Genomic DNA, 27,306 nt, shown 5'->3' with positions numbered 1-27,306 from the left:
CCCTCTAACTTTAGCACTCAATATTCTAATTCTTTTCTTTAAAAAAATAAAATAAATCTAACTACCTTTCTAATCTTTTTCTATTTTGCATTTTGTAAATGTGATCAAATAAGGCTGTGAAAATTAATGTGCATTGTTAATCCTTTTGATGTTTTATTTGAAAAATTCACAAAAATTTATCCTTTCGTTGGATAATAAGAATTTAAAATGGGGGGAAATATCATTATGAAATTAATGTTTTTCTCTAATACACATTGGCCACAATTAAGGACACCCTTTTATTGAATTAATTTTTTAAACCTCCATTTGCCAGTTTAACAGCTCGAAACTGTCTCCTATAATGCCTGATGAGGTTAGAGAACACCTGACAAGAGATCAGAGACCATTCCTTCATCCAAAATCACTCCAGACCCTTCAGATTCCCAGCTTCTCCTCTTCAGTTCACTCCTCTCATTTTCTGTAGGTTTCAGGTCAAAGGACTGGAATGGCCATAGCAGAAGCTTGGTTTTGAGCTCAGTGACCCATTTCGGTGTTGTTTTTGAGGTTTGTGTTTGGATTATTGTACGGTTGAAAGATCCAAACATGGCCCATTATAAGATTTCTAACAGAGTCAGTCACTTTTTGATTTTTTATCTGTTGGTATTTAATAGAATCCATGATGCCATGTGTCTAAACAAGATGTCCAGGACCTCCAGCAGAAATATAGGCCCACAAAATAAAAAAAAACAGCTGTATATTTCATTGTACACATGGGGTACTTTTTATCCCTGTTTTCACAAAACCCATCTTGAGTGTTTACTGCTAAAAAGCTAATTTTTAGTTTCATCTGATCACAGAAGCCAGTCCCATTTGAAGTTCCAGTCGTGTCTGATAACTGAATATGCTTCAGTTTGTTTTTGGTTGAGCTAGGAGAATTTTTCTTGAAACCCTCCCAAACAACATGTGTTGATGTAGGTTCTGTTTGACAATTTTTTTTAAAGGTTTTCTGAACCAGAAACTCAACTATTTTCGGCAATTCTGCAGCTGTTATCCTTGGAGAGTCTTTAGCCACTCAAACTGACCTCTTCACCGTGCATTAGGATGATATAGACACACGACCTCTTCCAGGCAGTTTTCTAACATTTTCTGTTGATTAGAAATTCTTAATTATTGTCCTGATGGTGGAAATGGGAATTGTCACTGCTCTAGCTCTTTTCTTAAAGCCACTTCACCAATTTGTGAAGCTCAATCATCTTTTGCTGCACATCAGAAATATATTATTTGGTTTTTCTTATTGTGATGGATGATTAAGGGCATTTGGGCTTTGTTTTCCCTCCACTTTATAATTCTGTGAAACAGGAAGCAATGGCTGGATAATTTCATGTTTATAATCATGCTGGAGTGCTCAAAATTGTGAATGGGAATATACTTGATGAATTTTTTGTTAAATAAAAAATAAAAAGGATTAACAATGCAGATTAATTTTCACAGCCTTTTTCGATCATATTTGCCAAGGGTGCCAATATTTGTGGGTGTTAAAGTTAGAGGGTCAAATAAAGATGGAAGAGATGGGTTTAATATATATATATATATATATATATATATATATATATATATATATATATATATATATATATGTATGTATATATAAGACCTCTACCTGTACTGTGTTTAAGCTAACGGTGATTTTTTTTTATAGCACTTATGTATCATTGCTCTTTTTGTTGTTTTTGATTGCTTATCTCATTTGTAAATCGCTTTGGATAAAAGCATCTACTAAATGTAATCTGCTTGTTCCCGAATAGCCTCTGGCTCCTGTAGGTTGCTACATTTTATGTGAATGTAATAGGCTTACACAGAAAAAAATATATATTTACATTACATTTGCATTACGTTTTACAGCCAGATGTAATATTTGATAATATAAATGTAGACATCATCTCTTATGAATAGGCTATTATATCTGGAATCGGATAATCCATGGCCTTTTCAAAAAATAAAAGAGCTTCCACATCATTAATAAATAAAATTTATATGATTTATAAATCCGAATAATATGTATTGGAAAAAAACAAAGCAAAGAAATGAAAGTTCACAAACAAACAGAGTTAGTCCCTTTAACTGGCACGGGCCAGCAAGCCCTAAAATGAATGTTTGTTCAAAGGGCTCGAACAGGGTCGCGAGACGAGCACTAATTAAATTAGGCTACCAGTGCGCTTCACTTGAGAAAATAACACTGAATTCCTCCTGTTCAAGACAAAACGAGAGTCTCGTTTGACAAGGAAGCTGAAGTAGTCGCTCCTGTGTGAAATCAGCTGCAAATTTCTCCCAACGTGCATCTATATGAAAGCAATCATTAAGACTCGAAACCCATCATTACAAACGCTAGCAGGTCTTTACAATATTTCTCACCCTGGGATGACATTTTTAAGGGGTCTTACTTGAGACAGCCTCATTCGCATTACTAAACTGAACGGAGATTGTACAGAAGTGCGGATGCTTTGGTCATAACAATCCAATTTTACTGAGGGAAGCTTCTTAGATCGTTTTCGTGTTAGAACACAACAGAACTTTAGAACTGTGCTTCGAACTGAGCATGGAGGAACTGGCCCGGGAGAGTATACGCAGCATCAGTCTGCTATCCAAACCTGCCCGGGGCTCGGACGTCCCGCGACTTGGATCGTTTGGGGCCATTTTCATCATGCTTAAATCAGCCCTCGGCGCGGGACTCCTGAACTTCCCATGGGCTTTTGAGAAGGCTGGCGGCGTGAACACGGCCATCAGTGTGGAGATGGTGCGTTGTATTTCTGAAAGTGTAGATGAGTCTTTTTTGCACTAGAGCACTTGCAAAGGTATAAACCAGCTTGTCAAGCTAGGACAACAGTTGGCCATCCAGCTGAGTGACCAGCAAATAAACTTATTTAATTTAATTTATTTATTTTTTTTATTGTGAAAGTTTATCTTTAAATCACTGATTAGCCTACTTGTATACATTTTGCTGTACACACATTTGTGTGACATTAATCACCCTTTGAGATATTTTTTTATGTATTAATATACAATTTGCATTCAGTACTGGCATTGAATAAGATTTTTTTAAAACAAATCTCTTATATTCAGTGAGGCTACATTTATGATTAAGTAAAAAAAAAAAGTATAAAAAAAAAATACAATTTACTATTTTAATATATTTTAATAGTAATTTATTCCTATGATGGCAAAGTAAAATTTTCATCATCATTACTCCAATCTTTAGTGTCACATGATCCTTCAGAAATCATTCTAATATGCTGATTTGGTTATATGTTATTAATAATAATTCTTATTATTATCAGTGTTATTATCAGTTTTAGTAATACTTTAGTGATACTTTGTTCAATATTCTTTGATGAATGTCTTTGCTATCACTTTTGATCAACTTTTTTTTACAATCTTACTTAAGTTTTGAATGGTAGTGTATCATAGTTTCCACAAATAAATTAAGCAGCAAAAACTATTTTTAATTGAAAGGTGTTAGGTATTTTAAACTAATTTTAGAGTTAAATAATGTGTTAAATTACATTATTTAATGCGGAAGGAACTTTTAACAAAGAAACAGCCCATAAGTCTTTTACTTAAACGTGTGAAAGAATATGTAGATTGTGATGTTTAACCCAGTTCAACATCTTTCTCTCAGGTATCTCTGCTGTTTCTCATAAGCGGGTTAGTCATTCTAGGCTATGCCTCATCAATCAGTCGGCAGAACACCTATCATGATGTGGTACGAGAGGTGTGTGGACACAGGATTGGTCATCTGTGTGAGATCTGCTTTGTTTTCAACCTCTTCATGATCTCTGTGGCCTTTCTGGTGGTTGTGCAGGATCAACTGGATAAGTGTAAGTTGCATTTATTGTTCCTTATGAGACATTATGTTTCAGTGTGAGTAACTGTTACAGATTAACGTGCATATATACACATGACAAAAACACAAAGAAATCTATTATACATTTGAACTTAAGTGTCTGTGTGTTTCAGTGTGTCTGTCTCTGTATGAGACAGTGACAGGAAATACAGAAGGAGAGATGCCATATCACTGGTACACAGATCACCGTTTTGCACTCTTTGTCATGTGCCTCATTATCATCCTTCCACTCTCTATTCCCAAAGAGATCGGAATCCAGAAATACACCAGGTGTGTTGAAAGCTGACACGTGTATCTGCTACTCCTTAAATCTTTTTTAATCATATAATTCCATCATTTAGAGCTCTAGTGAAAACTACTGCATACTTGCCTCACTCTCCCACCTCTGTCCCTTCAGCCTGCTGTATACATCATTATCTCTCAATGTTTCTTTATGTTTCATTGCCAGTGTATTGGGAACTTTGGCTGCTACATACCTGAGTGTAGCCGTAATCGCAAAGTATTATCTAAAAGATGAGCACACAGCAGACCTCACACCAGAGCACAGTCAAGGGTGAGTAATATGTTAAGTACATGTTAACCATAAAGTTGAGTGCATGTATATATTATTCATATGAGTTTAATATCTGTGAGTTATTTGTGACAGACTGGACTCGTGGGCATCCATCTTCAGTGTGGTTCCTACAATCTGTTTTGGTTTCCAGGTCAGATTCTATATTATAAATAAATATTTTTTTCCCATGCAGAGATAAAAGTATTGTTGCTTTAAATTAATGGTGCACTATTTGCTAATTTCTGTGTTGTACTTTTGACAGTTGTGATTGCTGAAAGCTCATATACTGTAATCTTTATTTATATTACAGTGTCACGAAGCTTGTATTGCTATTTACAGCAGCATGGAAAACAAAAAGATTACACATTGGGTTTTCATCTCAGTCACTTCTATGATTTTCTGTCTGCTTATTTATACTCTCACGGGTAAGACATATTTGTATAGCTCATTGCTATCTATATAAATATTTTCCAGTGAGTTTAAATGGAGAGACTGACACTTTGTTACAATATGGCAGGTGTGTTTGGTTTTCTCACATTTGGACGGGAAGTAGCCTCAGATATCTTGATGTCATATCCTGGAAATGATGTAGTGATGATTATTGCTAGGCTGCTGTTTGGTATTTCGATCATCACCATCTATCCTATAATACTGCTTCTGGGAAGGTACCATTAACCACAAATAGATGTGAATAGCTCACTGTACACACACAGTGTGTACACACACTCATGTGTCAATGATTGCGTCTTGTTCACAGGTCAGTGATTCTAACACAGATATTGCGCTTTTGGGAACGACGGGCCATAATTACATCTGTGTTTGAGAGTCGGTGCCGTCTGATTCTAACAATTCTCTGGATCACCGTGACTCTCCTCATCGCCATATATGTACCAGATATGAGTGAGGTCATCAGCGTAATCGGGGGAATTAGTGCATTCTTTATATTTATTTTTCCTGGTGAGACACTCAATTAAATAATTACAATTTCACCAACACACAAGCATTCATACATATCTTACTGATTAAAAGTTTGGGCTTGGTAAGAGTTATCTTATACTCACCACAGCTGCAGTAAAAACTGTGAAATATTATTACAATTGAGCTCTTTTCTATTTTAAAATGTCATATATTCCTGTGATGGCAAAGCTGAATGTTCAGTGTTCACAGTGTTCAGCGAAGTCATTCTGATATGCTGATTTGGTGGTCAAGAAATATTTCATATTATTATCAAAGCCGAAAAATGTATGATAGTGCATGTACATATAAAGACTTAAACAGAATGTAAGATTATATTGACCAAACTGATTTTTTTTTTTTGCAGGGCTGTGCCTCATTTTTGCCATGCAGACAGAACCTATAAATCACAGGATGAGGTTAGTTTTTTTTTTTTTACATTTATGGTTTGTCTAAAAATATAGTTTTTAATTACTTTAACCATTTACACAATAATTATTATATTTATTGATTTATTTATCTTTTATTTATTTTTGTTTCCCAAATTGTGTTTGTTCCTTCCAGATCCATCTTGACAGGGTGGGGTGTGGTGACTGTCATTACTGGAGCTTTTATCTTTGGCCAGAGCACAACTATAGCTGTTATGGAGCTGACACGCAAATTTTAATCTTCGTCATGATCTTCATCATCATTTGGAATAGCATTGTCTTTTTAAAATGTGTTTGTATATTTGATTGATGGATGATAAACAGTATGATACTTGAAACGGAGGAAGAGAAAATGTCACACAACAGTGCCATATGCTTATATTACTGTTAGTTGGCTAAGGCTAGATAGCATACAGCAAAAACTACTGTGCATGCGCACATCAATGTAGCTTAATGTTTGTACAACACATTGTATAACAATAATGACTATTTTTGCATTATTGTAAGGGGTAGGTTTAGGTTAGTTGCAGACGTTAAGGAAACACAATCTAATCGTTTTTTGCTGTATCCCTTCCAGCCACAACCCTGTTAAGTGCTCAGTTTGATATGTTGTGTGTGTTTGTGCCTGTGTGATTAAGAAAAGGAGGATTTTTATTTATGTATTTATTATATTATGTAGGTTAAGACAAGAACAATACATTCAAATGCATAATGTGGAATGGATACTGAATATTGGAGTATATGAATACAAATATAAAGAATGACTGTGTAGAACGTTTGCAATATCTTATTAATTAATTAATTAACATTTGACTTTATGTGAGTGTGAAATTGCATAACCTCTATGAAACATTGTTCATGATTTGATATTTTAATCCCACAATTTTTTTTTACTGTGTGTTGCCAATATTCAATTGAATCAGCTTTCTATAATAACGTTTACAATAAAAACACATTTTATGTGTCTGACGGGGATATTTAGACATGTAGTGTAAACAAGAAGTCAAGCATTTTAATAGGTTTAAATGTGGGTCAAGTTCGTAGGACAATAGGAGGGTTAAATAATGCTGGTAAGAAAAGGAATTCTGTGGGTGAGGTGAGAAAACTGATAGGCTGTGAAAATACATGAGGTCACATGACTAGGAGCCGGAAGTAACCTTCGACGCTGCGCTGAACTGTTCGAGCTTATCGCTGAATCCTCTCAACCGATTTCGAAGAAAACTGGCTCAATAAACGCCTCGTGAACTCTAGGTGTTTGTTGCTTATGCGAACCGATTAACATCCGTGTGACTCTCTCATGGATGAAGAGTGTTGATAGCCTCTGAGGGCACTTATCTGTGTGAAGCGGCAGTCTTTTGAGTGAATTAGCAGGTTAGCCGCGCTCCATCATGACGGTGGCGGTGTTTTTCGGCTGTACGTTCATCGCTTTCGGGCCAGCAGTCGCTTTGTTCGTGTTTACGATCGCCAGGGACCCGCTGCGTGTGATCTTCCTCATAGCAGGGTAAGTATCATGGCAGAAATTCTGCTCTCATCTCCCGGTGTGAATGGCTGAGAGTCCCGTGATACAGCACTTCGTCTGGGCTCCTGAGTCCTGCCCTTAACATCTGCTGCTTTAGACAAACCACTGGGCGATCTCTGAGGCGTAGGTGATACAACTTTTAACCTTAACAATCGAATACAAAGAGAGGTTTGAAAATCGTAAGGCATTTAAACGAATGGTTTGGGGTCTGTAAGATTAGTTTTGTTTTTAATTAATACTTGTGTTCAGCAAGGATGGGTTGATTAAACGGATTAAAAGTGACTGCGGATACTTTTACATGACGTTCTTTTAAAGTTTCTGTTTAGAGAAATATTAGAAAAAATCTTGTCAAGGTTGCCACAAAAATATTGAAGATCATGTGACACTGAAAGGTAGTATTATGGCTGTTGAAAAAAGCGTTGCAGTTGTAAAATGTATTAAAATACAAATCTTTTTTTTTTTTTTTTTATAATATTTTCCGTTTATTTTTGATCAAGTCACATTGGTGAGACTTGTTTAAAAAACTTTAAAAACAAAATCTTACTGACCCCCAATATTTGAATTTAGTGTAGCTTATGAAAAACATGGCAGCTTTTGAGTGAGCTTCTCCTTTAAGAGCACTTAACAAGCAGTGGATGGAAAGGGGAAGCAGGTTTAGGTGGCTGAGAATTCTGAGCGGGGTTTTAAATATGTGAGAGTATTTCTAACATGATTGTGTTTGTTTCAGGGCTTTCTTCTGGCTGGTGTCTTTGTTGCTGTCCTCTCTTGTGTGGTTCATCACAGTTCAGATCAGCAACAAGAACAGTGCCACTCAGCAGACAGGGCTGCTCATTTTCGGGGTTGTGCTCTCTGTTCTGCTTCAGGAGACTTTCAGATATGGTTACTACAGATTGCTGAAGTAAGAACTAACTTCATTTTCTGTGTTTGTAAGGAACCACATAATCAATAAACCTAAATGTAACGGCGTATGAGGTTCTTGAGTGTTGACTGTGTTAATATTACACTGATAACCGTGGCAGGGCTTTGAGGTCATCGACACTGTAAAAATACTATTTGTTGAGTCAACTTAAAAAAACATTGTTACCCCACTGCCATAGCATTTTTTATCTTTTTTTTTTTTTTCGGTGAGATGCAGTTGTTTCAACGTGTATTTTTGAGTTGAAACCACAGTTATAATTGTTTATTCTCAACCATCAGCTATGTTGAGGGTTAGTAAACTTAAATGTTCTTTTTGTCTGGACAATTTGTAAAAAAAAAAAAAAAAGTTGAAATGGCAAAATGTCAATTTTTGTTTTACAGTGATATGCTAGTTTGAAAGAAGCTTCTTCTGCTCACCAAGGCTGCATTTATTTGATTAAAATACAGTAATATTGTAAAATGTTATTACAATGTAAAATACGTTTTTTTTTTTTACTATTTGAAAATATATTTTAAAATGTAATGCACTCCTGTGACAGCAAAGCTTAATTTTCCCCCGGTCTTCAGTGTCACATTATGCTTCAGAACCCATTCTAATGTTCTGATTTGGTGCTCATGAAACTTTTATTATTATTATCAATGTTGAAAACAGTTGTGCTACTTAATTTGTTGGTGGAAACCATGCTGTTTTTTGTTTCTTTTTTACAATTCTTTGATAAATAGAAATCTAAAAAAAAATTTTTGGAATGTCACCCCAAAGGATTTCTGTCAGTTTTGAGTTCAGAATATATTCTCACTTAAAAAATGTAATTTATATGTATCAAAAATTGTACTGTCCTAAGACGGTAGTAAATACTCAAAACAAGACAGAACACATTATCAAACAGTCCCTCCTCAGATTCCATGGAGTCTTTAAATAACTAAAAGATTACATCAGAGATTCACTTTGGCTCGGAGTGTTGGAGTTGTGTAGGAGAGTTGTTAACGTCTGTTATTGTATCTCTCGCAGGAAGGCAAACGAAGGCCTGTTGGCGCTCAGTCAGGAGGACACCATGCCCATCTCCATCCGGCAGCTAGCTTATGGTAAACATCCATCACATGATGCTTCTAGTAGTCCAATAAACAGCCAATGTTTTAAGTGTGCGTGTGGTTGGTTTGTAGTATCAGGTCTGGGCTTTGGCTTCATGAGCGGAGCGTTCTCTGTGGTCAACATACTCTCAGATTCCTTGGGTCCGGGAACTGTCGGCATCCATGGGGACTCTCAACATTACTTCATATCCTCAGGTAATAATGAGAGGCCAGTAAGTGTCTAAACCCAGGGAATAATAGTGAGGTGTCTCGAGCAATCAGCGTTTGCTTTCTCTCCACAGCTTTCATGACTCTGGCCATTATCTTGCTGCATATGTTCTGGGGGGTGGTTTTCTTCGAGTCGTGTGAACGTCAGAGGTGGTGGGCTCTTGGAGCGGTGGTCCTCAGTCATCTAGTAGTATCATGTGTGGTAAGTGAACACACGTCGTGCTGCAATGCAGAGGTTCCCAAATTGTTTTTATTTTATATTTTGTCAGCTTAATCTCTTAGAAACTCTCTCTCTCTCTATATATAAATATATATATATGTATATATATATGTATATGTTGTTTATTATTATTATTATTATTATATTGTTTTAACTTTAATTACAAAAATTAAGATTTTAATATTTTGCTGTTTTAAATTACAATTTTATATATATATATATATATATATATATATATATATATATATATATATATATATATATATATAAAAGATAAATTATAATATATAATTCCCAAAATTCACATTAAACTCACTGCAAATACAGAGATGGATTTCTTGAGAAGCAGTATTTACTGTTATATTTTGCGGTATTTAGCTGTATTTTGATTTGAGTTTTATTTTGATTAATTCTGGTACATTTATAATTGTTAATTTTACAATCAGTTTAATTATGTTTTCATCAACTCCCGAACCCTATACAGTTCCCTCACGAACGGTAATTGTCACTCAGAGAAGAGCCATAGTCACAAGCGGCTGACTCGCTCTGATCACAAGTGCATCATGTGAGACAGTTGTTACATCTTTGGCCATCATTGGTACTTGTTTTTCTTTTTCCATACAGACATTTGTGAACCCACACTATCAAGGCAGTCTGATCCCGACCTACATTATTCTGTCCGTCATGGCGGCCTGGGCGTACCTGTGTGCTGGAGGATCTTTGAGGAACCTCAAACTCTGCCTCACCTGTAAAGATAAAGACTTCTTGCTTGCCAACCACAGGCCAAGATAACCCATCAGCTACAAACTGGACTTTCTCCAAAGACTGGCTTATTGAGCCAGTGGGCCGATGACACGGCCAGCAGCCCTGAACTCTGGGAGGCTTATGGTCTGGGCAGTCTGCATAAGAATGGTTGCTGAGTACCGGGAATTTTATGTCTGCAGATCTGGCACTTTCTGTAATTACCTCCTCTTCTGCTTTCTGTTCTGTACCTCATGTTCTGTGTGTGAAATAGACACTGAAACCATGTCAAAGAGAGAGAGAGAGAGAGAGAGTGTGTTTTATACTAATGACTTGTCTAGAGCTGATTTCATATGTGATTTTCTTCTTTGTAGCAGGTTTTAAAAAAGGTCTTGTATAGGTTTGGCCTTAGATTGTTGACTCTCCCCTTTGTCAGACCTTTCCCCTTGTATTTTATGTTTAACTGGCCAGTTAGGCTCAAATGATCTGCCACTATCCTGACATCAGTTTTAGAGCAGATCTTTAATTCTCTGCCGATTAAACCCTGGAGCGTCACGTTGTGGTATCCTTTTAATTCATGTGTTTGTATGCTTGTCTTTCTAAACACCCTCATCAACTCTCTCTAGGGCAGCAGTTTAATTTTCCCAGTGGAACATATTTAAATTGCTTGGGCTTGAATGATAAACGCAGCGGCCACTCTTCATGAAAATGAATAAAACCACTACTCTCTGCTACAAGAAGCTCTGGATGATTTTAAACACATAGGTGACTGCTGACCCCAGTGGTATCTGTTTTAGATATCACTTTTATTGGACTTTCTTGTAAGGTGTATGAAATTTTGATTCACAATAAAGTAGCTTGAGCTCAAATCCATTGTAATTGGCTTTTTTTTTTTTTTTTTTACTAAATACTTTTTTTCCAGGTTTCTTTACCCATGTTGTAAATACTAAGGGAAAATTATATATATATATATATAGAGAGAGAGAGAGAGAGAGAGAGAGCAAAATTAATAATACTGTGAAATGTTAAAATTTAGTGCCATTCTTTTCTGTTTTTATATATTTTAGGACTGTCACGATATTATATTTTTCATATAACTGTTTGTGGCCATAAGAATTCATGGTATCGATATATCATGATGTCTATTAGAAACCAGTCTTTTTCACTTAACAAACATAAGGATACTGATAAACGCAGGGCACAAGACTCTGGCTTTCTCAGTCTTCTTTGAATACTGTCAAGTTCAACAGTATGATGAATAAATATTAATGGTAACACTTTACAATAAGATGTCATTTGTTAACATTAATATATTAACTAACATGAATGAACAATGAACAATACATTTATTACAAAATTTATTATTGTGTAATTTTTTTATTAACTAACAATAAATGTATTTATTATTTATTGTTAATATTAATAAAAATAGAGTCGTTCATTGTTCATGTATTAGTCCACAGTGCATTAATGTTTACATTTTAATAATGCATAAGTACATGCTGAAATTAACATGAACTAAGAATAATAAATGCTGTGGAAATATTGTTCATCATTATTTATGTTATTCCTATATGTTAACTAATGTACAGTCATTAACTGATGTTAACTAATGAACCTTATTGAAGAATGACCACAGATGAGGCATTAAGTGCATGGCACTGCGACCATTTTACAAGTTTAATGTAGAAATGTGGTCGCTCAGCTTTTCAAGATAAGTTTTAATTGTGTAACTGTTAATAGATATGAAACAATAAATAAAGTGTTGCCCACAGGCCGTATTTATCGCAAATACAATAACAATACATGAACACAGAAAACCGCTGTTAACAGGTTAAAATAATATTTCCCCTTCTATGACGAGAAAAATAATGACAACTTTGATGAACACAGCTCTCCTCGGAGTATCTAAGAGTTCTGCGTCTTCTTGTCCGACAGTGTCAGCGTTAATTAAGGCACAATACCGCCACCTGGGAGCTCAACCAGGTGCTGGCCCTGTATGGAGCCAAAAGAGTGTCAATAATGATAAATGCACACACTACATTCACATATGCATTCATAGGATTCATACATGCACACACATGATTCATAAATACACACACAGGATACACAAATGCGCACAAAATTCACAAATGCACACACAAAATTTAAAAAGCACAGAAGATTCACAAATGCATACAAAATTCAGAAATGCACACAAAATTCAGAAATACACACACAATTCAGAAATGAAAACAACATTTACAAATGCACTCAAGATTCACAAATGCACAGGACAAGATTCAGAAATGTATTTCTGATGTACGAACACATATATCTTGATTTACAAAACTGCTTGCGGTCTGTGAACTTCACTGCATTTGTGTGTGAATTTTGAGACTCCCCTGACTTGGCTCAACACACAAATATTATTATAATATGCTGCACCACAGGCATATGGCGCTGTGTAAACACGTTCATGTGATTGGCTTATAAGTAAACAATCCCCCACGTGGAGTGCGTTATTGTGATTGGCCAAAACAAGGGAGATATCTGATTGGTTGCTGATAATTCCATGATAAAGGAGTCTTGAGAAGTCTCAAAATTCACACACAAATGCAGTGAAGTTCACAGACCGCAAGCAGTTTGTAAATCAAGATATATGTGTGTGTTCAATAGAAATACATTTCTGAATCTTGTCCTGTGCATTTGTGAATCTTGAGTGCATTTGTAAATGTTGTTTGCATTTCTGAATTGTGTGTGTATTTCTGAATTTTGTGTGCATTTCTGAATTTTGTATGCATTTCTGAATCTTCTGTGCTTTTTAAATTTTGTGTGTGTGCATTTGTAAATTTTGTGCGCATTTGTGTATCCTGTGCGTGTATTTATGAATCATGTGTGTGCATGTATGAATCCTGTGTGTGGATATGTGAATGTAGTGTGTGCATTTATCTTTATTGAGACTCTTTTGGCTCCATAGCCCTGGAGTTTTTACATGTGGCGTTATCATAAGAGTTCATTTTAAATATCGCGGTTATCGCTAATACGGGTATATCGTCACACAGTAAATTATCACATATCGACAATTGGTGTTTTGAATATCACGATTATCACCAATACCGGTATATCGCGACACCCCACGGTCATTACTTCAGTCTTCAGTGTTGCATGAGCCTTCAGTCATGATTCTGAAATATGATTTGCTGCTCAAGCAAATATTTCTCATGTCTTTATAATATCTCTACTGTCACATTCAATTCAAAGTGTCCTTATATCATTTTGGACTTTTGAATAACCAATAATGCATCAACAATGCTGTTTCAGATTCAAACATTTATTGCATCTGACATAAGAAAACTGGTGTAGGCGGTTCAAAAAAATCAAATAAATACAGATGCTCAAAACAATTTCCTAATGAAGCATTATCCACAATGTACAAGGTTTTCTTTTTTTTCATTCTATACATTTTTTTTAAAAATAAAACACTTTCATGCTGAATATCCTGAAAAAAAGGCAGAGCCAAAAGAAGAATGAATAGTAGAGAACGACTGCGCTTCAAAGCAAAGAGAAGGCGAGTGTGTACATGTGTGTAAACAGATTGTGCGGCCCACCCAAGTTCATCTTAAAGGCTAAGAAAGAAAAGGTGAAATAAAAACACTTGATTATGTGTTTAAGATGTGTATGTGAAACCATCTGTAATCATAAAAAAAAAAATCATAAAAGCCTGCACCGAATACTAAACCGAGTCCTACACAGCATACACTGTGTTTACATGTGCATGTAGGGGGTCAGTAATCTGTGTCTGACCCATCTGCGTTGTCCACATTGCGGGAGAGCATGTAGTTGTCCATGTCGATAGAACGGCAGTTATTAATAGCATAACGCAGCCGCTCCGCCATGACTGGTTGGCTAGAGTAAGGTGGGAGGCGGAGCTGGAAGAAGCACGTCTGAGAGGTGGGAAGACTGTCGTACGGCTGAAAAACAGAGCAGAAATACACATTAGCCTCTATTCCACTGGCTATAAATGTATATCCATGCATAAAAACACACATTCTTACCCGGTCCACCTTCATGATCTGGAACCTTTGGGATATATCAGCAGTGTTAGCTGGCAGGCGGGAGCGTCCCGAGACGAAGCGCATGAAGAGGACCCTCTCCTCATTGGAGAACTCCTCCAGCGTCTGCCAGAACCACTGCACCAGCTGTTGCTGCTCGTCCACCTCCCTGTAGCGGACCACCTTCTTCAGAACCTCCACGCTGATCTCCGGCAGGCCGCAGACCATCTGCTCCAGCTGCCGCGCTGTCAGTAAGGACAACAAGGGAACAGGCACGATCCAGGACATGCCCTCGCGCACCGCTGCCACCTAACACCATTCAGAGGTGAACGCAAAAGAAGAGACGAATAACAGGATCAGATGACAAGCCATTATCTAGGTGTGGATACACTCCCAAAATATTGAAGAGACAGAATTGAGAGTCGAGGTGAACACACCTGGCGTTCCATTTCATGCAGGCGATACTCAATGGCACGCTCTACATACTCCTTCCTATTGGAAAAGGTCAGCGGTATGCTGTTTCCTCCGGGGATGATGGGAACCATTTTCCCATCTGCACTTTGGCCAACAAATGAGTCCAGTGGAATCATCTATATATTAAAAATAAAAAAATGAAAAAATAAAATAAAATGATATATATATATTAAAATAATAAAGTTAAAGAAATTAAACCAGTTAAGGAATATTTTCCCATGAGTAGACATTATAACATTTGAAAGCCCCCAAGTTACTTCTGGTGAAATGACAATGCTACTCATTTTCAACCTTTTTTTATTTACAGAATGGAGGAAATAAATAAACGCTAAATTGATTTAATACTTAAATATTTATATAAATATTATTATTACTACTACTATTATTATACATATTATTTAAATAATAACAATAATTCAAGTCGGTTATTCTAAAAGTTTAAATAACAAATGTTCTTTACACTATTTATTACCAAATCATTTATGACTTTCCTAGCCACTTACGGATTAAAAGATTTTTAAATGTCTTTTGACATTGTCAGCTTGACATAACTAGATTTTTCTTTTAACAAAAATTAACAATCGTTTCATTACTTTTTAGGATTTATTAATATCCATGACTTTTCCAAGTCTAAAGATCCCATTTTGATCCAGGTTTTCCCAGGCTGTGGGAATTCTGGTTCTTAAAAATAAAAGTTGTTGAGGGAACAGATTCAAATAAGACATACGAGTTCAGCTTAAATCAGATTTTTTTAAAACTTATTTTAAAAGCATATTTAGTTTTATTTTGAGTCATTCAAAACCACATTGGGGCCCCTTGGAACTATGTTGAAGCCCCCTGCTTAAGATCCACTGAGCTAGACCGAGTAAATAATTCCTTATACTATCCTCGAAGGGAAACGTAAAGTAAAAACAAGTATTTTATGGGAGTCCACAGCACCTCATGGAAGTTCTGCTCTGTGATGCCACTGTCCTCCAGGTGTAAGATGCTGCTGAGGGTCTGTACATACAGCAGGTCCACCTCCTCCAGATCTTCAAGGGTGAGAGGAATACAGCACAGCTGCTTCCACACCATTGGAGCGAGATGCAGATCTAGAGGCTTCTTCGTGCGGATGGCCACTCCCATCAGAATACCCAAGAACTTGAACTGGAGCAGGTGCTCTTCCAGACAGGCTGAGGGGTTCAGCAAGAACCTGAAGACACACAAAGATCAAGAAAACCTGATCAGTTTATAAGTTTGGTGGAAAACCATATTCAGACAACTGACTGTCGGTGCTCACCTGTCTCGGTTGTAGCCCACCTCTGCTGCGGCGTTGGGAGAAGGGATGAGAAGATCCACCACTCCTGTCTCCAGCTCCTACAACAGAGCGACATGCACCACTATAACGCTCTTGTCATTTTTCATAAGGCTGCGCCATACTGAGATCATATACACATTTCCCTCAGTATCGCCCTACCTGGCACATCTCCGTGATTGTGTCGTCAAACACCCCTCCGGCATCATCTGCCCCCTCTCCCACAAGCTTGACTTTCCAAGCTCGTGACGGCAGCCTCAGATCAGATGCGTTTAGTTTCACAACCTGCCTGGCAATCTGCACAAATATGGGCTTACACTTCCTTCCTCTGAGAAAACAAGACAAAACAAAATAAACATTTAAGAAGTTCTTATGTTTTATCTCGAATGCAAATGAGGCAGAGAATGTCTCCAGTGTTCTGGCTGCAACTCTGAGCCTGACTGACCGTGTAGAGATTCTTTTGACTGTGATCTGTGGGCCGTAGTTCTTCCCCTGCACCATGGTCTTCCCGATAGAGCGCACCATGGGCAGTGTGTAAACCCTAGGGGCCAGCAGGGGCCTCAGCTGACCCTGGACTATACCCCACGTACCTGCATTATAGCGGGACGTGCAGCTCTGAAACACAAATAATTCATGATTTTTTTCCCCCAACAGCCTCAGAGTAAAGAGACAATATGATTGGGTTTAAGTGGGTGTATACCTGGTTGTTGGGACTGAGGTTCAGCAGTCTCCATGAGGAGTACATGAGGTCAGAGAAGTGGTAGAGCAGGCGCAGTCGGGCTCTCAGAGCCTCCATACTGACCTCTCTCAGGGCACTGTACTGAGGAGGCACACACAGGGGCAAGCCCAGCTGCAGAGGCACTGACGAACCTGAACACACAAACACTCCATCTCAACAACTGATCATCACAGCTACATGCGATTTTATATAATCATTGAGTTTAATTATGATTTTCAGAAATAACTGTGATTACTGTGCATTTTATTTTTCCCTCCATTTAGGGATTTTTAAGTAAATATACAAATGTGAAGATTTTTATTTATGCAAAATCTGCTGTATTATTTTTATTTTTTTTGTAAATCAAACTGAAGACTTTTTAAGACCTTTTTTAAGACCTACACAAATTAAATGAATACCATATGAGCGGGATAGGGCAATGTCTGTATGTTAACATATTAAACCGTAAAATAACTGTAAAAGCATGATTTACAGTTCAGATACAGGTTTCCACAAAAGCAATATTTTTATTCAATGATAAACTTCACATTTGAGCCTCTAAATCATTTATAAGAAAAGTGATTCAAAAGTCAAAAGCACATATTATATGTCTTAGGGTCTTAATTGCTTAGATTTGTATAATGCATTAGCTTCTTGTCAATCCACCAACTGACATTTACAACTGCGTGTTTGCTGCATAAAATTAATGGTAGATTTTCCCATAGGTCTGGAAAATAATGGCAGACGGGCTGATTGAAAATGCACATTTATTATCTGCCAACAGGAGGCGCTTTCGAAATGGCAGAAATATAGGGTTTTTTCCCGTTAACCACAGTATACAACAGCTTGCTACTTTGAAATGTGCAGCGCTCATATTTAATGAAATCAAAGCATTTTAAAAGTTTAATCGGCACATTAAGACACACTGCAATTCTTGTCTTCCCGTCCACAAATTTAAGATCTCTTGAAATGATAAAGACATTCTTGAACCATTTAAGACTTTTTATGACCTTAAGTGTAATACAACTAAAGCCTGAAAATAAAGGCTTACAGGCTTACAAAATATTAATAATTACAGAAATAGAATACATAAATGTGTGCGTGTGTGCGCGCATGTTTTTGTGACATATCAGTACACAACTTTGTATAATGACATGAGTATGACAGGTATTACAAGGGGAGGGTGACTTATGAGTTTCAAATTGGCAGTGGGATGAGGACATCAAAAAACATACACACACACACAAATACACAATTTTTTTTTTTTTGATGTCCTCATTCCACTGCCAACTTGAAAACAATAAAAAATATATATCTCTATATCGAATATACAATAATACTGAATAATAATCATATTCTAATAACAATAATAATAATAATAATAATAAATGTGTACCTGGAGCACGTGGCGGTACAGGAGGTACAGTCCATGCTGCACTGTGGCAGCGGCCTGCAGATATCTGCTGGATGTTTTTGCCTTGTAAAGCACTGATGAGGGTCGGCTCTCTGACATGGTTGGTGTGGCCCAAGCCCAGCTAATAAAAAAAAAATTGACAAAAACACAAACTGATACATTTTCATGCTATTGTCCAGATGTTACATAAAAGCAATGGAAAATGAGAAACATAATTAGTTTGTTAACGCCCTCCTCCCAGTAATCACACACCTGTCCCTCTGAGTTGCTCCCCCAGGCATAAACATCTCCAGTTGATGAGAGAGCAAGCGTGTGTTCGGCTCCAACAGCCACATCCTCTATGAACATGGCCATTAAAGCAGGGACCTGCTGAGGCCGGTTATGATTTCGTGCTCGACCCTCTGGTAGACCAATCAAGCGATCTGTCGCATTATAGCAAAAACAATTCAATAAAAACACTAGACTTGCTTTAACATTCAGCAAACAGTTTATATTAGTGAGAAGCTTCTCCCTGAGACACATATGTCTGCGGATGGCTTACCCTGCCCAAACGTGTACACGTTTCCATCTTTGGTTAGAGCAATAGAGAACTGTGTGCCACACGCCACCTTCTTTATTCCAATTCCACACAAAACATCCACTTTCTATAAAATAAACCCACAGACTCAATTTAGCGAAGACCAAGAGTTTGGTTTATGACATGTGATGTTTAATTGTATATGCTTGTGACGGTGTCGTCACATAAACGTGTCAGTAGTCGTACCTGTGGGGAGGATTTGGCTGTAGAGTTTCCCAGTCCCAGTTTACCATAGTCTCCATCTCCAAACGCCCAGACGGTCATTCCATCAGCCGATACTGCCAAAGTGTGATTCAGCCCACAAGCAACCTTCACACAACCATGACACCATAAACATCAAAGAAAATAGTGTGCAGAGGCTGTTCAAGAGTCCACAATGAAAATCTGGGATTCAATATCTAATACTAATTTAAACTTGGAAATTTACAACAGTTATTTACATAAGAAAAAGAGGATAATTAAAAGCCTTCATTGATTTATTCTTAATATATTAACTATATACAATTTTATATATAATAATACAAACAATACATTTTTTTTTTTTAAAGGCACTGTGTGAAGAATTTTCTTACCTGCCCAACCTGGTGTCCCTCCAGTGCACTGACTCTCTCTGGTAACTTTTTGTTAGAGGTGTTTCCAAGTCCCAGTCTGCCATAATCTCCATTACCAAAGGAGAAGAGCTTTCCATCTGCAGTCACCACCGCCGAGTGTTTAAATCCACACGACATCTGAACACAAACACATCATCGGATGAACTTACACAAACTTCATCATATACTCCTCACAGAAAGAACTGGAGAGGCATCTGGGTGCGTTTAGGAGTGAGGTGAATGTGACTTTTTCTGACCTGGACCACCTCTTCTCCCTGCAGCGCCTCTATCTGCCGCGGCCTGCGCTGTCTGTCACTGTTACCGTGTCCCAGTTTTCCGTAATCTCCATCTCCCCAACTGAACACCTCGCTGCTCTCAGTTAGAGCCATCGAATGGCCATCAGACCCACAGGACGTTACTAGCTGGGTCACCACAAAGCCTGCCCAAACACACATCACACTTGCTGTTTTCAGGGTATTGTAATGTATTAGAGAAAGTTTGTGTGTGATTGCAGCATGCCTTGCAGAGCCGATATGACAGTGAGGACGTGCAGATCGTCTGAATTTCCTTGTCCGAGGCGGCCGTAACTGCCCTCGCCACATGCAGACACTGTCCCGTTAGCCTGGATCACAAATGTGCAGTTCTGCCCACAAACAACCTGACGAAAAAAATGAATAAATAAAATTAATTTGTAAAAAAAAAAAAAAAAAAAAAAGTGATTATATACACTCATACCTGTTGGGCCTGAGAAAAAGAGGGAGCCAGTGCCGGAACCAGAATGTTTCGCCCAGCTTCGGCGAGCTGCCCATGCCTGCCAGCACCCCATAAAAACACATCACACTTCCCTCCAAGATGCCAGTCCTTAAAAAACATAAAAAAGTTCAAAACCTTTAAAAATCTCTTGTTATGTAATATTTATTATTTAGATAAAATATAATATCTTACTATATAATAATACATTCGTGAATGTTTTACCTCTGGTCTGGAAGTGGCCCATGACATGATCTGCTCATCCAGCCCATTCACCCACTTGCTGTTGTCCTGTGCGCAATTATGAAAAACACTGTGATCATCATGAACAGCAGTTTTTCACAATTAAATCATTTAGCATGTCAGATTAATCTGCAGGACATTTGTGTGTTCTTTCTCTCACCATAAGCAGTGCCAGTTTGTCTTTGGCCACAGGCTCCAGGTCTGGGACGATGAAAGACTCTGGAAAGGTGTGTCCACGTGCGAGGGCTTCAGCTGTTTTGACAGTGGTGGAGAAGCAGTGAAGCCACGCCCACTCACTGTTGGCCCAGGAGACGGGGGTGGAGGTGGAGGAGGAGCCAGTTTCAGGTTGGCAGTGGGCCAGGTGAGGTGGGACAGGAGGGTGACACAGCAGAGCGTCCAGCTGCAGACCCACAGCTAGAGACGACAGACACTGCATGTAAGAACTGTGGACGAGCTGCTCTCCGCACACCACATGAGGCTGAAACACACAAATAAACCAGGTATTACCAACAGGAAGTCACCTCAACAATGTCCCTATGTTTTGCATTTTTACATGAACAGTATTTGCTAAAGTGATATCAAAATTAGTAGTTTTGTGTACCTTCTCATATGCATATTGCTCCTGAAGCATTATGGGAAGTCTCTCCAGGAAGGCTCTCATGCACGGAGCCATGCTCAGTCCCACAACACCCTGCTTTTTTAGTGCCATGCGACAAGTTGCTAACACGTGATTGGTTGACATGGACTCTGATGAGCTACTAACGACCAGCACATCCTGCAGAACAAATATATTTCTTATTAATTAACATCTTTTCTGAATATTTTCAACAGAAATGGGCACCAATCGAAACATTTATAATTTAAGAAAATAATTTAAATGTATGTTAAAAAACTGAATACAGAGTAACTGCCCCTTAACCACCCTACTACTGTTTTCCGTTAAAGATTAAATCAGATGCTAATGTTAGTAAAAGTATTTTTTTTTCAAAATACATTTTACTTACCTATTTTATTTATATTTGATTATGATATACGTGTTATGTCTGCTTTATTTATATATAAAAAAAGTTTTAGATTTTTTTTAGAAGAAAAACTAATCAAAACAAATGAAAATCATCTAGAAATGAAACATTTGGGATTCTTTTACCTTTGAGCGATTAGAGCAAACGGCTACCCCCACGTCAGGGATCCAAACTGTGCTGTGAATTGCTCCTGATCCAGCAACTACCGTCTGCAGCACTGATCCATCCTTCACATATAAACACACACACACAAACGTCATGAACACACTATAGTGAATCCTTTGAAGTTTGATTGTTAGGACTGTAAGTTAGCCTGTGTGCATTTGTGAAGTGTGTGTCTATGGTAGACACTGACCCGCAAAGACCAGATGTTCAAAAGTCCACCAACTCCTCCAGACACAAGAGCAAGCCCATCTGGACTGAACGCTACTGTCCGCACAGGAGTCATGTGACCCTGCAGCTGGAACACACACACTGCTCCTTCACACCGCTGGGGGTCCAGCTGGACAGAGACCAGGGAAGTCACACATAAACAAATACTAACTGATAAGGAAGCACAAACAGCAAAGCATTCAAAGGTATTTTTTTGCTCATGTGTATGGACATGTTACCATCAGTTTGGATTTGAATTCTGATTCCCACAAGGCATCAGGGCAGGCAGTGCTGGACTGTGAGTATGACGAAGGGTCCTGTGGTACCGTCCATACAGTTACAAGACCATTCTGACAGCATCTGTGACAAAGATTTTTTTAGTCCCTCAATGTTTTTTATAATCATATTCTTAATTTAGGTTATAGACATATTTGACAATGCACACTTATTAAATAAAAGGTGAAAATAAATATAAAGTTACACCCTTGTTGACTTATAAAAAGGACTAACAAACTGAATTTTGATTTATGGAATGGGAAAATCATGTGCTTTGCAATGAAACAAATTCACCAAAAAGAAATCAAAAACAGTAACATTAATCATTAAAATTTGAAGAATGATTATTTGCTGTTAAACTGAAAAAAAAGTATCACTTGTACACCAGGCCGTAACATTTTGCATCATTTTAAAAGAAAACCATACATTTATTAACAGTTTTTGAACTAGTTAAAATGTTTGGGGTCAGTAGGATTTAAAAATCAAGAAATAAATACTTATATTCAGCAAAGATGGAATAAAATGAAAGACGTTCACATTGTTACAAAACATTTATATATAAAATAAATGCTGTTCTTTTGACCTCATTTATCAAATAATCATTAAACAGGTAGCATGGTTTCCACAAAAATATTAAAAAGCAACACCGATTGTAAGAAAAGTTTCTTGAGTCTTTCAATTTCTCTAGTTAAAGCAAAACTGGATGTAGTTCTCTCATGTATGAGAGTACACGGTGTCTGGACGTACGTGGCAAACATGTTGAGCGGTTTAGGTCCCTGACCGGGCAGGCTGCACCAGGCAACAGCATTGACAACAGCAGGATGGGTGATACTTTGCAGACATGTCCAGCTTTGACCCAAACCTGTCTCTGACCCTGTCCATAAACGCACAATCTCCTCTTTAGCACAGCTTAGTAGCACTTGCCCACCAGGAGCCCAGCGCAATGAACTGATGCTTTCCTACAGTCATAGCACACAAAGAGAGAACACAGAATTAACTGTCGATGAAGGCACGTTACAGACAAGAATGTGTGAAACTATGTTATGCTTAGGCTTATGTATGTGTGATGACGACTAACCTTGTGGGCATCAATAACCACCACAGATCCATTCTCTGAAGGCTCCTTAGAGCCAATTAGAAGCCTTCCATCAGCGTATCCAACTGCAAAGGGACGATCCTCACTGTACCATGCAATCTGCATCACAGCCACTGTAGAGAAGAGCACCAAACAATGATACACACACCTAAACGTTTCCGAAGCTATTCTTTACAGTTTACAGTTTCATAAAAACTGTGAGTACCATCTTTCCTGTAGCAGTGCTGGAGTTCAGTTCTCTGCAAATCAGAATCGTCAAGAACCTCGAGAAGTCCCAGTGTCCCATCCATGCGTCCCACCAACAGGAGCTCTCGAGGCTCCCCGCTCCACAGAGACCCTGCCTCCTCTTCTGGCCAAGCTAACGATGACACCCAGTGAGGCTGCAGGTCCAACAAGGCCTTCCCACCTTGTGTGTAAAAAAACACAACACTGAGGATGTGCCAATATTCATATTCTGTCTGCTATTTATAACCCAATAAGCATGTTATAACTAAAAAATGTATGATATTAAAATGTATATAAAGTATTACATTTTAAAAATACTGAGAATCACTATCAGTTGTTTAAACTACTACAAGTGAATTTAGGCATTACAACATTAAAATGTACATTATGAAAAAAACTGATTTTATTTCTTTAAAGCTAAATTTAAAACTACATTTATTTAAAGCTGTATCATAGTATTAAACACGTATAAGAATCAATGATGCAAAATGAGACAAATTCTGCTATAAAAAAGCAGCTGTAGCAAGACAATGTAATTATTAAGCTCCAGTCAGTCCAGTTCAATAACTGTAATGTTGATTCATCAGTTCAGTGTTGATTTATTTCGCAGTTCAATTAGTGTCGATGTTGCAAAATTCATAAATTTTGAAAAAACATTTGAGCTTTAAAGCAGAAACAATTATGGCATTACTCGGCTCAATTTAGTTCATATTTAATTCACAATTGATAATGTCATTGCCATCATCGATGATATTACTGAATAATAAGTGTCAAATAAATGCTGTTCTTTCAAACTTTCCGTTAATCAAAGAATCTTGAAACATTCATAATAATAATTGTTTCGTGAGTACCAATTCAGCATATTAGAATTATTTCTGAAGCATCGTGTGACACTGAAGGCTAATGTAATGTAGAATAACATCTGCCAAACTTGTGAAAATTAATATATATTGTGATGGTGAGCGACTCACCATTGACTTGCCAAATGTTCACTATTTTTTCCATGGCTGCAGCCAGGTACTTCCCACTGACACTCCAAGCCATTGAGGCCAAGTTTGGATCGCCTGGAGACCCCAGATTACCCATACACTCCTCCGAAGTGTCATCTCTGAAGACAGACAAAAAAAGATCAGAAACATCACATTTGAGTTGGTGAAAAACAGGCCTATTTAAGAGAAAGAGAGGAACTCACCCTTTATTAAAGACACATGTGTGCTGCAGGGTGTACAGGTTTTTGGTCACATTCCAAATGCGGACCGTCCCATCATTCCCGCTAGTTGCCAGAAGGCCTTTTTTACTACACCACCCAGATGTGATCACCTACAAGAGACAAAATGACTCAGAAACTATTCCAGTGCTGTTTAAACAACACACACATGCCGCTGGGGGAATCATACCCTGCTCTGGTGGGCCTCGAGTCTGAATGTGGACCACTTCCGCAGGTCTCCTGCAACGTCAGTGAAAGTCTGCGGGCGGCTCTGGTTGTCTCGGTCGTGAGCCGCCAGTGTGCGCACCAGCTGCTGCGCGGCCCATTGGCGGTGCTGTGACGAGAGCCGAGATGAGAGGCAGCACGCCGCCAGCGCATTTGCCAGCTCCAATGGGCCTACAGCAAGGGGGGCACAGAAGAGGTGGGCATAGAGAGGCGACATTAACCCTGTGACGACCGAGCAGAGCAAAGCCAGGCCGCAAGCGAGATAAACACACACACACGTGCCCATAGATGGGTACACAAACACACAAACACACACAATGAGAAAAAAACAAACAAAAATTAAAATGGCTGATTTTGGTGGTCGAAGATTGTGGTTTTTTAGGTTGCAACACAACAAAGCTTCATCTAACAATGCATCTGCTGCCAAAATAAAACACATCAAATCAGATTTATGAGATTTAACTGAACAAAACAAAATAAATCACAAAAAAACAACAACACAAATAAGTAAATAATGTGCGGCATTCTCAAGCGGCTGGCTAGATGTTAACTAACCTCTTTTTTCAAGTTCAGCCTTGTCGTAGCCGTGTCGAAGCCTGGCACCTTTATCGGCAAGCAGAGCTACCAGCGCCTGAGTCACCACAAAATTGGGCGACGTCACCAGCTTGTTTTCTTCTGCCACTCCCCTCAGGAAACTGGGCAAGAACTTCCTCTGGATTGGATCATCTACCGTGGTCAGATTCATCCCGGTGGCAGCTGATATCAGATTCTAGAGGAAAATGAGGCAGGGAGAGATATGTAAATAGTTTTGTTTACGCTTTTTGTTGTCTCTCTGTTTATTCGCCATTCATGAGACCATCTGTCTACCTGAGTGCACAGCTGGACCAGGAGTTTGGCAGCGGTGGGGCTGTTCGATGCCAGACAGCCAACGGCAGTACTGAGGTACGCCAAACAAGAGATGGGTTTGGTGGGCTTGCTAGCCCCTCGTGGGCGCTCAGAGGATCCAGGGCCTAATGTAAGGCCTGTGGAAAGTCCAGCTCTACCTGCGGCAGCCAAACACATCAGACGCACCAGAGTCCTAATGTCCGTCAAGCCCAGAGACTCCAATCCTGCTGCTAGACTGCAACTAGAGCCACTAGAGAGCAGAAATATGAGTTAGCAAACAAACACACACATATATATATATATATATATATATATATATATATATATATATATATGTATGAAGAGTCCAGTTGAAAAAGCTTCTAAGTGATATTTTCGTCTAGAATGAGCATTTTTATCAGGACTCTGTATTTATGTTCAGTTATCTCACTTTAATAGCATAGAAAAGGACCTATTCCTTGCCATTCAAGTGATATGACTGAATCTAAGCATGGGAGCCTGATAAAAACACTGGTTGAGGCATTGTGTTATTTCAAAGGTGAGCAGATCCACATAAACTCATCTCTGCATCTGCTCGGAGTTTGGATCACTTATAATGTGAATTTGGGAACCTTCTTGCAATGAGAAAATAAAAGTAAATGAAATTAAATTGTAAATAAAAGAGAGGTTTTAAGGTTTCCCTGTTTTTTATAATAAAAGTGCAATGATTCAACATTTTAAATGAAGAAATTAAGACATCATAAATTACTATAAAGTGGAAAATACAAATCATTCATATTTTATTACCTTTTCTTAATACTTTAGTTTATTTTACGGAGAAATTAACACTATTTTAATATTTCTATTTGGTAATGATAATCATAATGATATTATTATTGTTAATAATAATTAGTAGTAGTAGTAATAGTAGCAGTAATATCAATAATATTATAATAGTCATATAGCTAATCAAAATATTTGGCTAAATTGTGAAGCCCTAGAAAATGAGCACAGCAAACCTGAAGCTTAAAAAAATGTAACACTTTAATATTGCAAATTGCAATTAAATCAAATTTATAAACAGACACATCAGTAGACACACGAACCTAACTGACAGCAGGGACAGCGCCCTCATGACCATTGTTCTGGCTAACAGGACTTGTGCAGCGGCAGTGACTCTTCTCAGAGCCACCAGGCGATCAGCAGGCGTCTGCAGACCGGACGCCTGCTCCCCCAAAGACAAGCGACCTGATGAGCTCTTATCCACTGAGCTCTGGCAACCTATAGACAGACGGAGCATTCATTACTAATGCATAGAGATACACACACACACATATACAAATCCTAGACAGTATTGGTAAAATTACAGGCATTTTAAACCACGATGCATACTCTGAACCCCTACAGTGGCAGATT

At 38.0% G+C, this 27,306-nt stretch overlaps 3 protein-coding genes across 8 annotated transcripts in view; 2 read left to right on the top strand and 1 right to left on the bottom strand.

Moving 5' to 3' along the window:
* Positions 1–2,373: 2,373 nt before the first annotated feature.
* slc38a8b (solute carrier family 38 member 8b) lies at positions 2,374–6,793 on the top strand. The gene is made up of 10 exons (XM_026216753.1): positions 2,374–2,773; positions 3,656–3,854; positions 3,994–4,150; positions 4,329–4,433; positions 4,527–4,584; positions 4,744–4,858; positions 4,951–5,098; positions 5,191–5,390; positions 5,755–5,806; positions 5,952–6,793. Exons 1-10 carry the CDS (start codon positions 2,576–2,578, stop codon positions 6,052–6,054), a joined length of 1,335 nt encoding a protein of 444 aa, XP_026072538.1. The 5' UTR covers positions 2,374–2,575; the 3' UTR covers positions 6,055–6,793.
* A 180-nt stretch (positions 6,794–6,973) lies between these two features.
* On the top strand, positions 6,974–11,378 carry LOC113052307 (gamma-secretase subunit Aph-1b-like). Its single transcript, XM_026216754.1, has 6 exons — positions 6,974–7,316; positions 8,062–8,232; positions 9,262–9,335; positions 9,414–9,536; positions 9,623–9,750; positions 10,393–11,378. Exons 1-6 carry the CDS (start codon positions 7,204–7,206, stop codon positions 10,558–10,560), a joined length of 777 nt encoding a protein of 258 aa, XP_026072539.1. The 5' UTR covers positions 6,974–7,203; the 3' UTR covers positions 10,561–11,378.
* A 2,425-nt stretch (positions 11,379–13,803) lies between these two features.
* LOC113052303 (probable E3 ubiquitin-protein ligase HERC1) overlaps positions 13,804–27,306 on the bottom strand; it is a 43,741-nt gene continuing 30,238 nt past the window's right edge. For 5 of the 6 annotated variants that reach the window (XM_026216740.1, XM_026216741.1, XM_026216744.1 and 2 more), the window contains exons 48-78: positions 26,997–27,171; positions 25,894–26,161; positions 25,582–25,795; positions 24,992–25,248; positions 24,787–24,914; positions 24,566–24,702; positions 23,575–23,775; positions 23,352–23,482; positions 23,021–23,232; positions 22,237–22,357; positions 21,981–22,127; positions 21,751–21,852; positions 21,205–21,378; positions 20,764–21,081; positions 20,586–20,651; positions 20,346–20,471; positions 20,130–20,268; positions 19,868–20,049; positions 19,593–19,748; positions 19,207–19,329; positions 18,985–19,087; positions 18,696–18,865; positions 18,426–18,564; positions 17,012–17,181; positions 16,757–16,926; positions 16,474–16,639; positions 16,297–16,373; positions 15,957–16,209; positions 14,981–15,133; positions 14,547–14,852; positions 13,804–14,462 (exon numbers count right to left, since the gene is read on the bottom strand). In XM_026216740.1, the coding sequence (XP_026072525.1) occupies positions 14,277–14,462; positions 14,547–14,852; positions 14,981–15,133; positions 15,957–16,209; positions 16,297–16,373; positions 16,474–16,639; positions 16,757–16,926; positions 17,012–17,181; positions 18,426–18,564; positions 18,696–18,865; positions 18,985–19,087; positions 19,207–19,329; positions 19,593–19,748; positions 19,868–20,049; positions 20,130–20,268; positions 20,346–20,471; positions 20,586–20,651; positions 20,764–21,081; positions 21,205–21,378; positions 21,751–21,852; positions 21,981–22,127; positions 22,237–22,357; positions 23,021–23,232; positions 23,352–23,482; positions 23,575–23,775; positions 24,566–24,702; positions 24,787–24,914; positions 24,992–25,248; positions 25,582–25,795; positions 25,894–26,161; positions 26,997–27,171 (5,270 nt within the window). In that variant the 3' untranslated portion in view covers positions 13,804–14,276. The remainder of the gene's footprint in view (positions 14,463–14,546; positions 14,853–14,980; positions 15,134–15,956; positions 16,210–16,296; positions 16,374–16,473; positions 16,640–16,756; positions 16,927–17,011; positions 17,182–18,425; positions 18,565–18,695; positions 18,866–18,984; positions 19,088–19,206; positions 19,330–19,592; positions 19,749–19,867; positions 20,050–20,129; positions 20,269–20,345; positions 20,472–20,585; positions 20,652–20,763; positions 21,082–21,204; positions 21,379–21,750; positions 21,853–21,980; positions 22,128–22,236; positions 22,358–23,020; positions 23,233–23,351; positions 23,483–23,574; positions 23,776–24,565; positions 24,703–24,786; positions 24,915–24,991; positions 25,249–25,581; positions 25,796–25,893; positions 26,162–26,996; positions 27,172–27,306) is intronic. The other variant, XM_026216746.1, reaches the window with a different exon arrangement.

Source organism: Carassius auratus, chromosome 32 (assembly GCF_003368295.1).
Source record: "Carassius auratus strain Wakin chromosome 32, ASM336829v1, whole genome shotgun sequence".
NCBI lineage: Eukaryota > Metazoa > Chordata > Actinopteri > Cypriniformes > Cyprinidae > Carassius > Carassius auratus.
This window is presented reverse-complemented; position numbering and strand designations above follow the sequence as displayed.

Coding starts and splice junctions, on each gene's coding strand:
- slc38a8b (XM_026216753.1), top strand. CDS start 2,576: ATGGAGGAACTGGCCCGGGAGAGTATACGCAGCATCAGTCTGCTATCC. Junction 4,585..4,743: donor CAATCTGTTTTGGTTTCCAG/GTCAGATTCTAT, acceptor TTTATATTACAG/TGTCACGAAGCTTGTATTGC. Junction 5,099..5,190: donor ATAATACTGCTTCTGGGAAG/GTACCATTAACC, acceptor TCTTGTTCACAG/GTCAGTGATTCTAACACAGA.
- LOC113052307 (XM_026216754.1), top strand. CDS start 7,204: ATGACGGTGGCGGTGTTTTTCGGCTGTACGTTCATCGCTTTCGGGCCA. Junction 9,537..9,622: donor ACATTACTTCATATCCTCAG/GTAATAATGAGA, acceptor TTCTCTCCACAG/CTTTCATGACTCTGGCCATT. Junction 9,751..10,392: donor ATCTAGTAGTATCATGTGTG/GTAAGTGAACAC, acceptor TTTTCCATACAG/ACATTTGTGAACCCACACTA.